This window comes from Syngnathus typhle, linkage group LG11 (genome assembly GCF_033458585.1).
Source record: "Syngnathus typhle isolate RoL2023-S1 ecotype Sweden linkage group LG11, RoL_Styp_1.0, whole genome shotgun sequence".
Classification (NCBI taxonomy): Eukaryota; Metazoa; Chordata; class Actinopteri; order Syngnathiformes; family Syngnathidae; genus Syngnathus; species Syngnathus typhle.
The window spans coordinates 4,471,004-4,485,154 of record NC_083748.1 but is presented as its reverse complement, the minus strand read 5'-3'; the positions used below and the strand labels follow the sequence as shown (position 1 = coordinate 4,485,154).

Below are 14,151 nucleotides of genomic sequence, written 5' to 3'. Positions count from 1 at the left end.
ATAAGTATAAAAGTATCTGTCTAGTATCGGCAGCCTCCACGCGTCTCGATAGTCTCCCTAGTCATAACTCATAAATGCATAGAAATAGTCCAGGTATGTAATTTAGTACATAAAAAGTCAACTGTAAGCATAAACCTCAATTTTTGCTGAAGTGTCATCAGTTGTAGGTCTTTTGTGCGTGAGGGGGGGCGGGTCTTTCCTGTGACGGACAAACTGGAGCTTTGGGAGGGTGAGAATGTGAGAGGAAGATGGAAGGACACAAAACTCCAGAGGCAGTCTAGACTGAGTGAGAGATAACCCCACCGGCATTCCGCACGCTCCCATTTTTCATAATGATTTTCCCGGTCTTCCAACTGGAGTTTTCACTTAGTTTTTAAGTTTGATTAATTGTGTAGTTATACTTTAGTCCCTGAGGGATAATACCACAAAATGATTTTGGCATCAGGATGGTGGATTTTCCTCCTGATGCTTGTGGAAATGTTGCCGTTTTTTGCATCTGCTGCAAACTACCCGTACGGTTTCTACAGGAGGCTTTGCTACAGGCCACATTGTTTCTATGGTTACCATGGCTACAACCCGCCTCACGGGGCTGCAGGTAAGTGAGGACTTCCTGGTCAAATTCCAAATTGGGCAATCGGAGCAGTCTGGGAGTTTTGGGAGATTCTCACATGAGATGAATGCACATTGAAAACATGCTATCATCACTATTTTCTAGCATGACTGAACAAAAGTATAAAAATAACGACAAGCATCCTTTTGATCTCAGAAATACGTCAAATGAAATTCAGACATATTTTTCACTTCTTCCATGCATAATAAATTCAACACTGACAAGAGTGTGTGTGTGTGTGTGTGTGTGTGTGTGCGTGTGTGTGTGTGTGTGTGTGTGAGGGCAAAGCGCTAATGTGCCATCAACTGTTGCGGTTAGCGGGACTTGTTTTCCCCCAAATCAAATCACGATGAGCAGCACGCACGGAAAAAGGGAAGAAAAGTGTTGAAGTGACTCCTGCCAGCTGCTGCACATAGAGCGAGGCTGACGTTTGGCCGAAGAAGACAAAGAAACACAAGTTTTAAAGACCCCTTTGTGCCCCCATCATGTCCTTCCGTGCACCATGTGATCAAGACAAGATGCATGTGCAGTGCAAAGTGCTCGATGAGGTCCAGATGCTCCCGTCCAGTTGCCACATTGTCCCGCACAGTGACAAAAACACTCTTTTAGCCAATTTTTTTTCACCACTTACACTATGTGCAGCACTAGAAAATAATTGACACCAGATTACAAATAAAAATGAATACAATTGCGTGTGAGGTCACATTGCTTCCCACGACTGAATTATCCACGGTCATTTATGATGTGTTACCTGCGTTTGTCAGTCATGAACTCACTCACCGCTCCGTTCATGTCGTTCAGTTAAATTTCTGCTGACTTTACAGAAAGTTGAAGGGCGGTCTGATATGACTAGCAATTTATCAATCTTTGACCTTTAATCCAAGACAAGTTTCGGAAACTAATTGCGGTCATGTTTGGCTCACCGCTACTTCCCTCCCTTCTTTTTATTGTCTTTCCAATATCGTGGCGTGGCTAAGCGGAATGTGGATGCTTCCATGTGTTGGCTTCGCCCGCACTGGGGAAAGAATTTAACTGTACACTAGTTGCTACCACATGGTGGGATTTGTTGTGCTTCATTTGCATCGCAGTTACTTGCTTACTTGGCCTGCTCATCCTTCATCTCCTCAAGTCCCTTATCGTAATCCGTCCATCCAGCCCGGCAGCTCAACTGGAATTTAATTTGCCATAATGACAGGCTTTTTCTCTCTTCCTGCTTCCATATCCCATTTTAAACTCACCGTCATCCTCTTTCCCACAGATATTGATGAATGCCAGGTCCATAATGGCGGCTGCCAGCACAGATGCGTTAACACCAGGGGCTCCTACTACTGCGAGTGTCAGATAGGATCTCGCCTGCACGTCGACGGACGCACATGCCTTCGTAAGTACATGTGGATGTATCGGCATGACATCGAATGGTTGTCTGTGTGCTCACAAAGTTTAGCCGATGCAATTGAATGTATCGAATCAGCAAATGGGAATGAATTGACCCAACTGTATTCGTCGGCAGCTCCTCTTGAAATTAATTCAAGCAGACGTTGGCCGTGAAATCACACAGCATGAAAGCGTCTAAATCGGTTCAGCATCCAGCGGCGGGAAGCGCTCCTGCTCATTGATGACAGCAGGACACAATCCATCTGCTGATCCACATTGTTAGCTATAGAATTGGCTTGAGGAGCACCTGTGATTAGGATTGAGGCCAGCCTTTTACGTGTCGGAAACCTTTCAGAACATATGCTTAGTTTCATGTTGAGGAGTATAAGCCGGTCACTGGATTCAACAATCAACAGTGGTCCCGGCTAGCGTTTGTAGATCATCATAGCCGCCCCCCCCCCCCGCTGTTTCTGCGAGTCTGATTGCAGCGATAATCAGCTTCTACGTGGGGCGCGACTCCAGGTGAAACCCCGTCGTGAGACTTTGCAGGCTTGCGGTCTGATGCGGTAAAGCTGTGCAGATGCCCTTCAGGAAAAAATCCAAAGTATGCTCACAAATAAACGGAAAATTTCTCGTGTATCTGGAGGGTTTCTTTTTTCCCCTTCACAGAGTAATCACACACAGGGCTGGTTAAAGGGCAAAACGTTCCAATCAGTACATCAGTGGTTGGAAAACGACAACAACGCACGTCCTCGAATGAATCCGATCTCGGCTTTGCTTATCTTATCCAGTTCTAGATCTGACCGCAGAGGTCAGACCCGTGCCACACGCCCAAAATGTTTAAACTGGAAAGCTCTGTGAGGTTTGTCATGTGCCCTTTGATGGATGGATCTTGACTGTAGCCTTGCACAGACAAAAACATAGACCCATCATGTTTTGGCTCAAGTGATTGAGTTCAGCTTGGTGAGATGATTGGGATGGTCATGTTCGCAACCTCATCATTGTATGATGTGGACTTTAAGCCTTGATTGTTGCCCCATTTGCGCTGATGGCACGCAACCATCATCAAAAGGATGTCAAGCCGGCGATTACTATGAGAACCGTGACGTCAACCTTCAGTGCAATCAAAATTCAGACCAAAACCAGAGATCATCCTTCTAATAACATATTATGAAGTGGAACCCGGATTTGCGAATCTCCCAATTGTGAGTCTTTTAAGGTACAAACTGTCGCTCTGTCCATTGTTGTGTCTCAAGTTGTCTCAATTTGTGTAATGAGAGCCACATGGTGGTAGTGATTTTTTTTTCCTCCCTGGGAAAGTTTACCAAAAAAAAAAACACACACAAAGAGAATTGCAGACTTTGTGAGTCTGCTAGCTTAAATACTAACACAAAAAGCTAAACATATGTTGTGGTTTTATAACCCTTTAATACAAATGGTGAAGCAACACATGTGGTGAGACAATGACAATATGCGGAGGCATATGTTCTTTATCCTCAGTGGAAAAAAATGAACTAGGACCGAACTGATTAATCGGAGGATATTAGCGCTTTTAAAATCGACAAAAATCAGCCGATTATAACCTGATTTTTTTAAACATTTTTTACACATTGCAACATGATACAAAGATAGATTTTTGTTTTTTTTACTTTGTAGCCGTCCACTCTTGCGCCCTCAGCAATGGTGGCTGTGAACACTACTGCATCCAGCAGTCCACCGCTCACTTCCAATGCCGCTGCAAGCCCAACTACGAGCTGACAGAGGATGGCAAGCATTGCAAATGTAAGTGCCTGCACCTGGAAAGTAAAAATAATCATGACTTAAATGTAAAGTATACCTGGCGCCAAAAGCCAATAGTAATTATCTTTGTGGACACTTTCACAGTCAGAATGAAAGCAACACTTTGCACAGTTTTCTTGGCATGCAAACAATAGCTTTCTATTTGAAAATGACACTTGCTTACCAGGCAACTTTTATTCCCGGGGAACTTTTCTTTTGTTTACGCTGAACACAAGGATGTCATTCCTGACACAAATTAAAAAAAATTACACTTGAATGCATTTTCCAGTAATGCTTCCCGTGTGTCTCGACAGTGCAGAATCCCTGCGCTGAAAACAACGGAGGCTGCATGCATCAGTGTCGGGCCGACGGCGGCAACGCGCACTGCGACTGCAGGGTGGGCTTTATTCTGGCTGAAGATGGACGCACATGTGAAGGTAAAACCGCTGCCCGCAAAATTAGAAGTCGACATCATTATACTGCAATATGATATGAATCGGTTGAGTTCCAATTCCTGAGTCTGAAACAAGGTCGGTTGGTTTAATTTCTGTAATTCTTCATAGCAATTGGCATACGCTCAATATTGTTCAAGACTTATATAGTGGTGGATTTCTATTTTTAGATACAACCTATCTGGCTAATTTAATTCTAAAAAATATAAAATAATAACAATGTCTTCATGCATTTTACAAAGTGCTTTTTTTTTTTTTTAGATATTGACGAGTGTCAGACTGAAAAGGCCAACTGTGCTCACGGCTGCCACAACACGCTGGGCTCCTTTGCCTGCGTTTGTAACGCCGCCTACGAGCTTGGATCAGACGGCAAACAGTGTTACAGTGAGTTTAACTTATGTGACCTATATATCATTACATAAAAATCACACCATGAGGCACTAAATTAATACACCGGCTATTCGGATAGGAATCGAGATGGAGATTGTGAACAGCTGCGAGAACAACAATGGCGGATGCTCGCATCATTGCCAGCATTCCAACAGCGGCCCAGTTTGCACCTGTAACCAAGGTTACCGCCTCCATGATGACCTTAAAACCTGTGTTGGTAAGAATGAATTAATTGGATGTGGACTGTACGTTTTTAATTTGATACGACCTCGGCAACTTGGACCACCCTGTTTTGGATGGCTTTCAAAATCAGTTGGGTTTTTCCTATGGTGAAAAAAAATAATTGCGTTTAACTTGCCAAGCAACAGTTTAGAATTAGTATTGGAGATCTGACAAGAAACCAAATTTCAGGTTTAATATCAAGTTTGATAATAAATACATCTTTCCTCCAAAAGCTTTTCCTGTGTTTTAAGTCATCAAGATCTAGTCACTCGTGTTCACTCGACCCACATTTGACTTCTCAAACTGTACGATTTGCATTATTTCATCCTTTAAAAAAAAAAAAAAAGTGCCTCAAGGCAGCAGATCGTAAAGTTTGGTCTCACTGCTTGTGTTGCGTTTGGCAGACGTGGACGAGTGTGGCCAGCGGAGCTCCTGCTGCCAGCAGAACTGCGCCAACTATCCCGGAGGCTACGAGTGCTACTGCTCAGCGGGCTACCGCCTTAGCTCGGATGGATGCAGCTGTGACGGTATGTTTAAAATTCCACACATATATGAAAAAGAAGAAATATCCCATTCGTCTTTCTCACTTTTACATTCATGCATCGGTCATTTGGACTCCAGACATAATATTTATTCGGCAAGATTTTGGACCATGATCTCATTGACGTTAAGTTCTTGCAAAGTTGGAACAGATAAAAATAGGTCGGTTGTAGGTACACTGTAAAACGTAAAAACAAGAATTCTATATTCCTATATTCTCAATTACAACCACAACATTGATTAGCCCAAAATGTATATTTATCGTACTTATCCCACTAAATACTTACATTTACAGCTGTAGTTTTCTCTCTTGTTGTTTAGACATCAACGAGTGTCTGTCAGGTAACGGCGGTTGTGATCATACGTGTCAAAACAACGGTGGCTCCTACCAGTGCTTTTGCCGACGAGGATTCCGTCTGGATGAGGACCGCTTGTCCTGCATCCGTGAGTGCTGTCTGAGAGAGCGTGGCAGAGTGCCAATCCCCCGTTGGCATGCCAAACCCAAATCTAAACTCTTCCTCCCCCGCAGTTCTGGACAACGCAGTCGAGACCCTGTACAGCGGAGGCGCCGCCGAGCTGCCCCTGATCCGCCCCCAGCTTACCTTGCTGCACGACTACAGCCAGCCTCTTGAGCGCTACGACGACTACGAGGACGACGAGGGCGACCTGAGGGCCGAGAGTAATCTATCTGAGAAATTTGGTTCGTATTTCTCGAGTTATTGAGTTTCCGCTAATCCACGGCTCTGTCTTATATATCTTATATTCTATATGTCACGCCGACTGTGTTCACACCCAAAACGGCGCAGAATCCCAGTTTTAAAATGTGCCAATCTGTGTGCGTCTGCAAAAATAGCACATATTTACACTGCCCCCTACTTATCAAGCTTTACTTATTATGTTATTAATTATAGATTTTTTTTAAGGTACACCACACAGTTGTAAAAAGTGCCACACAACCCTTTTCAACCATGCTGACTCCAAGTTGTCTCAATTAGCGCACCTCTTGCTCACCTCGCACACAGGAATGCTGAGGCTTACGTCCCCTGACAGCAGCAGCAACAGCAAGAATGCAAAGGCTCTATTTTGTGTGGATGTTCAAAAGTTTCGACTCTCCTAAAGTTTGTTTGGTGACTTGTAGTGTGTTTGGACGACACTTTCGGGAACGACTGCAGTCTGACATGTGACGACTGTTCTAATGGAGGAAAGTGTAACGCTCGGATGGATGGCTGCGATTGTCCCGACGGGTGGACGGGAATAATCTGCAACCAGAGTGAGAACACAACAATGGATTTTCTTATAATTGCAAAAAATATGGTGATTTCATTCTAGTGAGACCCTCTGTTGTGTTTTCACTGCCACAGCATGCCCTGAGGACTATTTTGGTCAAAACTGCTCCTTCCCTTGTAAGTGTAAGAACGGCGCGAGCTGCGATCCCATCACCGGGAGCTGTCGCTGCCCACCAGGCGTTAGCGGGGACCTGTGCCAAGACGGTGAGTTGTATTTTCAGTACACAAAAACACAATTCAATAATTTGGTTTTCTATGTGCAGGATGTCCGAAGGGGTTCTACGGCAAGCAGTGCCATAAAAAGTGTAACTGCGCCAATAACGGACGCTGTCATCGCACTTACGGCGCCTGCCTATGTGACCCCGGGCTGTATGGACGCTTCTGCCACCTCCGTAAGTTGACATCGATTCATAGAGCGAAATCTACAAGATTCTAAAATGATAAAATAAAACTCTGACCCACCACCGCCAGCAACTGTTGCTTTCTTCATCCAGCTTGTCCAAAGTGGACTTTCGGCGCCGGCTGCTCCGAAGAGTGTCAGTGCATCCAACACAACACTGCGGAGTGCCACCGTCGATACGGCACGTGTGTGTGCAAACCCGGTTACCGAGGCAACACCTGCAGGGAAGGTGAGTAAAATATATCTTACTGTCCTTTCTCTCGTATGTGAGCAGCTTTATTTTCCTGCTGCAGAATGCAGCCCAGGCACGTACGGCGGTGGCTGTGAGAAAAAGTGCGCGTGCCCAACCGGGGTGTCGTGTGACCATGTGAGCGGGGAGTGCCAACGAGAGTGTCCGCCAGGTCGTCACGGCGACAGCTGTGAACAAGGTGGGTAACCTTCAGTTGAATGTTGAGAGATTCCTGAAAAAAAAAAAAGATTTGTACATCGTCATTTAAAATGAATCAACCCTTCGCATGTGCTGTCCGTTAGACTGCCCCGAAGGAAGCTTCGGAGCCGCCTGCGTGCATCCTTGTAACTGCAGCGGCGCCCCCTGTGACAAAGTGACGGGACGCTGCAGGTGTCCTGCCGGCTTTTCTGGGCCGCGCTGTGAGAACGGTAAGTCAATCAAACGCCACAATGTCACCTAGTTAACAAAAATAATGAAAACATCTCTCCGACAGTGTGCCCAGAGGGTTTTTGGGGTGTGGGCTGTTCAGAAAGCTGCCCCATTTGTGAGAATGGCGGCGTGTGTGATAAACTGAACGGCTCGTGTAACTGCGCCCCAGGCTTCATGGGAACACTCTGTCACCATCGTGAGTATCGTTTTTAATTGGCTTTAGATTTTGTAAGAATGTCAGCAACTTGATTTCTTCTCATCTCAGCGTGCCCAAGTGGTCGTTACGGGCGAGGTTGCCAGTGGAAATGCGCGTGCGAGAACAACGCCCGTTGCAACCCAGTGAGTGGGCGATGCACCTGCGCTCCTGGCTGGACTGGCCACAACTGCCAGAAAGGTAGCAACCCCTAAGAAAACAATCAAAATAAAATCAAACTCGACAGATTTTTTTGTGTGTCTCAGCTTGCGACACGGGCCACTGGGGGACGGATTGCGTTGAGAGCTGCGACTGTCAGAATGGAGACGGCAGCTGTGATGCGGTGACGGGTCGGTGCAACTGCGAGGCCGGTTACACCGGGACACGGTGCCATGAGAGTACGTGCGGACATCAATAGACGCATTCTTATATTTAAATCGGGTTAAATAAATCAATTTATGTCCATTTGTCAGGATGTCCAGCGGGAATGTTTGGTCTGGGTTGTCGTCACCAATGTCAGTGTGACAACCAGGCGTTGTGCGACCACGTGAGTGGCGCGTGCACCTGCCAAGTGGGATGGACGGGAACTTTCTGCGAAAAGCGTAAGCGACTCACAGTTTTACTTTTTCAAGTGTGCAGAGCGTACGTGTCAATCATGGTACAGTATGTCTCAGCGTGTCCTCAGGGCTTCTTTGGATTGGACTGTCAGAAGAAATGTGCGTGTCATAATGGCGGCCGCTGCGACGCTATCAGCGGGCTGTGTTCCTGTCCCGGTGGATGGATTGGAGCGTTCTGCAACCAAAGTGATTCAAGCCACACAATGTGAACTATTTGAAAATTGTTTAGTTTAAAAAATGAAAAAAAATTCATTTGCCCTCGGTTGTTACAGGGTATTTTGTGTCATGTTTTAGAGATAACGTTTTTAATAATTAATTATGTTTGAATGATCCAATACTTAATTTAATAATATAATCAATTTCAGAAGTGGACTTGAATATTTTTTCAACATCCCCATTTTTTTTTTTTTAATGCACTATTTAAATCCAAATATACAGTAGATGTGACTTTCATCCGTTTAATAAAGCAGTCGTCACATGACAAAATCTGAACTCGGAAGGTAAAGATTGATCAATTTTCTATGGTTTTATTTTTTAAATACCTTCTCATTGGCAGCGTGCCCGAGCGGTTTCTATGGCGACGGCTGTAATCTGACCTGCACTTGCCATAACAACGGCATCTGCCACCCGGCTAGTGGGTTGTGTGCGTGTGCGCCGGGCTGGAGTGGACCCGACTGTGCACAAGGTGAGCGCATGTATAAGTGATGACTCAGCAGTGGTAGTAAAAGATTTACACTATAACGTTAAACAGAAGTATCGATAATTGTGTAAAAAAAAAGTTACGGATTCAACTCTAAAGTAAAAGTAAGACAGTTGAAATTGTGTACTTATGTAAAAAAATCGACTTTTGTAAAAAAAAAAAAATCCAAAATTATTTTTAATATAACAGCCGGGTGTTTTCCTCCTAGAATGCCCGGCGGGGTTCTTTGGCGCCGACTGTCGGCACCCCTGCTTGTGTCAGAATGGAGCCACGTGCGATAAAAGCAGCGGGAAGTGTTCGTGTCCAAGTGGCTGGACTGGAACCGCCTGTGAACTGGGTAAGAGGAAGTCTTCAAATAGATGTGAGATGTGAGAAGTGTGGCTGCTCTTTGCAACAACCGCCAGAAGCTTTTCGGGCTCAGCTCATTACTTCACTCTGTGTGTGTGTTCTTGTGCAGTTAAAATTTACGAGCAGTTGTTACTTATTACACTTTTTAATATCAGTTGCTACTTAGTTATTCGAAACATGTGCAACATGTGGCGGGGAGAATAAAAACAGAAAATACAGCAGAAATTCCAATGCAAACCAATTTATATTTAAAATTCAGATCCGATTTTTCTGTCCCAAAAATCTTTTAAAACAATGACCTCAGATATCCTTGTGGATCAATCATAATTTAATTTTCAAAAAATGACACCCCATAAATCATTTTAAAAAAGTACAGAACAGTTTCTTAAAACCTTAACCTCAGTTGGAAACCCTAACCCTAGTTTTAAACCCTGACCCTAGTTTTGAACCCTGACTTGAAACCCTAACCCTAGTTTGAAACCCTGACCCAAGTTTTAAGTGAAAATTGTGACATGGGAACATTTTGCAGCCGTCAGAAGCAACCCGGTGAATGCTGTGTGATTTCTGCAGTCTGATCGACGTGTGCATCATGCATGTTTTCCACACAGAATGCGCGGCGGGACGCTTCGGGGCCAACTGCCAGCGCGAATGTGAGTGTGAGAACGGCGGCCAGTGTGACAGACGGACGGGACGATGCAGCTGCGCCGCAGGATGGATGGGAGAACGCTGCCAACAACGTGAGTATTTGATCCACGTTTTGTGTGTCTGTTGTGTGTCTTTTGTGACTTTCATTTGCACTCGCAGCTTGTGAGCCGGGCACATTTGGACTCAGGTGCGAGGGGAAGTGTCAGTGTGCACACGGGGCGTCGTGCCACCACGTCACGGGCGACTGTCAGTGCCCACCTGGTTGGAGAGGAAAACATTGCGACAAAGGTACTGCGAAAGAAGGAAAAAGTGATTGCACAAGTTTGCACACCCGCTTATAACTGTGGATGTGGTTGTGTTCTAAATGAAAAGCTGCACTGTACATTTAAATGTTTTGACTAAGAGAGAAATGGATTAAAAATAAATTATGTATGTCTTTTATTTTAAAAAAATAAATCAAATCACCATAATATCCTTATTTGTTTGCTTGCAGCCTGTCTGCCAGGTTCTTTCGGGCCGGGTTGCATGCGGCGCTGCAGCTGTTCTGCGGGCACGTCCTGCCACCACGTGTCGGGCGAGTGCGGCTGCCCGGCGGGACTCACCGGCAACGGCTGCGAGCAAAGTGAGTCTTCATCGGCTTGCACTGAGGAAATACATGGCAACCTGTCGCTTTCCTTCTGACATCAGCTTGCCTCCCTGGGACGTTTGGCTCCAACTGCAACGAGGTTTGCCAGTGCTCTCAACCCAACCAACTGTGTCACCCGGTGTCTGGATTGTGCTACTGTGCCCCGGGCTTCCACGGCCCCAAATGTGACCAAGGTAAAACTCAGGAAAATCATATTTCTAAAATGGTTCATTTACATTACATTTTTGATTAAATTACATTTTTTTTAAACAAAGTAGTAGTTTCCTTACTTTGTATGTACGTCATTTACTTTCATGTGTTCAGCATGTGGAGCGGGCCGTTACGGTCCAAACTGTGAACGTGAGTGCGACTGTAAAAATGGCGGCATGTGTGTGCCGTCCATCGGCACCTGCAAATGTCCTGCAGGATTTATCGGCGCCCGCTGCAACATCAGTGAGTCCAGAAAGAACAAAACAACAGTTTTATAACTGATGGATCATCATGAAGTGGGAAATGACTTATGGTTTCCACGACGACAGCGTGTCCCGATGGACGCTACGGAGCAGACTGCGCTCAGGTGGCCATCTGTGGAGACGGAGCTCGGAACCACCCGGTGACTGGTCGCTGCGTGTGCCCACCTGGACGGAGAGGAGAGCACTGCTTACACAGTGAGTGCCCCCTTACATCAGTGTGTGCGCACACATATACATGTACACTTATGTGTGTCTTGCACATCAGGTTGTCCTCCGGGCTGGTTCGGCTCCGGCTGCGTGAGGCGTTGCAACTGCAGCAACGGGGCCACGTGCCACCCGGAGACGGGCAAGTGCACTTGCGGCCTGGGATGGAGCGGACAACACTGTGACAAAGGTAACACATTGCGCGCTCCCAAATCCTCCAGAGCACAAACATCATTTTATGTGGCCCGCAAAGACAAATTGTGCATCAAATTCGTGTCGTTACTAGAATTGCAAATTGTCTTCACTTTTAATAATATCAGTTTTTTTTCCGTATTTGACCGGTTTTTACTCGTCTCATTGGAAGTTATTTGTCAGTTTGTTTAGTAGCTTTTACTATATATAATATGAAGTGCTCATACATTTATTTGGGTTGACAGTCATCATGGCCCTCTGAAAGAAGCTATGACTACAATGCGGCCTGCCAAAAAAATGAGTTTGACACCACTCCTCCAGAGGAAGTGCTCACATGACTGACACTCTTCTTTCTCCTGTTCTTGCATCCCAGCATGCCCGGCGGGTACGTTTGGCGCCGACTGCCGGCTGGCGTGCGAATGTAAAAATAACGGCACGTGCGACAGAGTGAGCGGCGCCTGTCTCTGTGCCCCTGGGTACTACGGTCATGTGTGCCAACACGGTGAGAAAACAACACTTGTTTACTTAACCGCAGACACTGCTTATTATTATTTTTTTTTTTTGATTCATGACGTTGTTGCGTTCCTCAGCGTGTCCAGCGGGTCTGTATGGGTCGCTGTGTCAACTGCAGTGTAACTGCGCGGCCGGAGCTGCCTGCCAGGCAGCGACGGGTCATTGCATTTGTCCCGCCGGGCGTCATGGCTCTCGCTGTCAAAAAAGTAAGTCTCGTCACAGAACGCGATGTAAAGGCTGCCCCCTTGTGGCTAATCGATGTTTTGGTTCTTTATGATCAGTGTGTGAACAAGGCACGTATGGGCACGACTGCGCTAAAGGGTGCGACTGCGAGGGCGATGCTCCGTGCGATTCTGTCACCGGAAGATGTCTCTGCGAGGCGGGGAGGACCGGACAAAGATGCGACCTCCGTGAGTAAATTTATATACGGAGTGATTTAAGAAAGATTTTAATTGTTTTTAATTTGTGACAGAGTGTCAAGAGGATCGTTTCGGGCCCGGCTGCACGCAAAGCTGCGAATGCCAGCACGATGCTCGCTGCAACCCGCGTAATGGCCGCTGCACGTGCACGCACATGTGGATTGGATTCTCCTGTCAGGAAGGTGAGATCCATTCTTAAAGTCAAATTTCTTCAAATGTGCTGAACGCATCCTCGCACTTGTATCCTCAAGGAGGACCGCCACACCTCACGCCAGGGAACAGCACGGGAAGCTTTATGCAGGAAAACTCCTTATAGCGCCCCCCACACTGTGGAAGTTTGTTCACGAGCAGGATGGAACAATTTCACGTGGAAAAAGACTTTGATAAGATTCCACTTTGGGACACAAGCTTTAACAAGTGGAGCAAAAACAAAATGGCATCTTTTTTTAACTGCACATTGGTATTTTGTGTTAAATATTTTGCCTTAGAAATATATTTTGCAGTGATTGTGTATATAGAATATTTCATTTTTTTATACTGAAATGTGTCCTTATTCGTAGTTACTTTGCAACTCTTCACATCTAACATGAGCTGATGTCTCCATTTTTATCAACTAAAATGTTTTTTCTCTGTCTGATAGTTCTGTTTCAATATTTACATTTAAATCAACTTAAATAGGTGAGAGAAAAAAAGATTTGAAATGTTTTGCACTTTGAATACGTCATTTGTACATTCTTTGTTTCCAACCTTCGTCTGGCACAAAGAGCAGGTTGTTTGTGTTTGCACATTCTGGACCACAGTTATGTTTTTTTGTTTCAATTAATTAAAGAAAAAGACAATTCAAGCAATATTCTCTTGTATTTAAGATTGTAAGGTTGGATGGATACTAGTGTGAATGGAATGGGTTTACTAAAAAAGCCTTACTGAACATTGTAGAAAAAAATGTTATGAGATAAAAGCCTTTCTTTACATGGTAATTAAAAAAATGGTACCGTATTTTCCGCACTATTAGGCGCACCTAAAAACTTACATTTTACTAAAAAAAACACAGTGCGCCTTATAATGCAGAGCGGCTTATATATGGATCAATTGATGAATTTGTTGATCCATACTGGTTCTACACAGTGCTCTGCCAAAATGTTTGCGAACGGGAAATGTAATTCACGACTCGTTCGTGAACGGGAAGTTACGTCAATTTCTTCTTCGTTTTGTTTTACGGCGAGGTGGCACCAGCTTCAATCCGCATTACCGACACCTACTGGTTGAAGTCATATGAACTGGAAGAAATGATTCTCAAGATTCAGTTCACCTAAAAGAACTGTAATAAACATCACTAATAGTAAGGCTTTTTTTTTCATTAAAAACTGACCATGACCAAGTCATATGACCTGAAAAAAACAACTCTCGTCCACTGAAAAGAAATCGTTCTTTTGAACGAATCGTTCACTCACTAGCTTACTATATACTATATATATACATGATCTTATTTTTTAGCTAAAAAATCCTTACTA

General features: G+C 44.9%; 1 protein-coding gene across 1 annotated transcript; it reads left to right on the top strand.

Annotated features, from left to right (window-relative positions):
* The first annotated feature begins 235 nt into the window (after positions 1–235).
* On the top strand, positions 236–13,484 carry LOC133162751 (multiple epidermal growth factor-like domains protein 6). The gene is made up of 34 exons (XM_061292170.1): positions 236–595; positions 1,869–1,991; positions 3,641–3,766; positions 4,078–4,200; positions 4,477–4,599; positions 4,685–4,822; positions 5,232–5,354; positions 5,689–5,811; positions 5,897–6,067; positions 6,506–6,637; positions 6,729–6,857; positions 6,917–7,045; positions 7,148–7,282; positions 7,347–7,481; positions 7,585–7,710; positions 7,776–7,907; positions 7,977–8,105; positions 8,171–8,302; positions 8,378–8,506; positions 8,579–8,707; positions 9,078–9,206; positions 9,430–9,558; positions 10,178–10,306; positions 10,374–10,502; positions 10,708–10,836; positions 10,902–11,033; positions 11,164–11,292; positions 11,379–11,507; positions 11,578–11,706; positions 12,082–12,210; positions 12,299–12,427; positions 12,503–12,631; positions 12,694–12,822; positions 12,892–13,484. The coding sequence occupies exons 1-34, from the start codon at positions 430–432 to the stop codon at positions 12,954–12,956; spliced, it is 4,398 nt and encodes a 1,465-aa protein (XP_061148154.1). The 5' UTR covers positions 236–429; the 3' UTR covers positions 12,957–13,484.
* Positions 13,485–14,151: the final 667 nt, after the last annotated feature.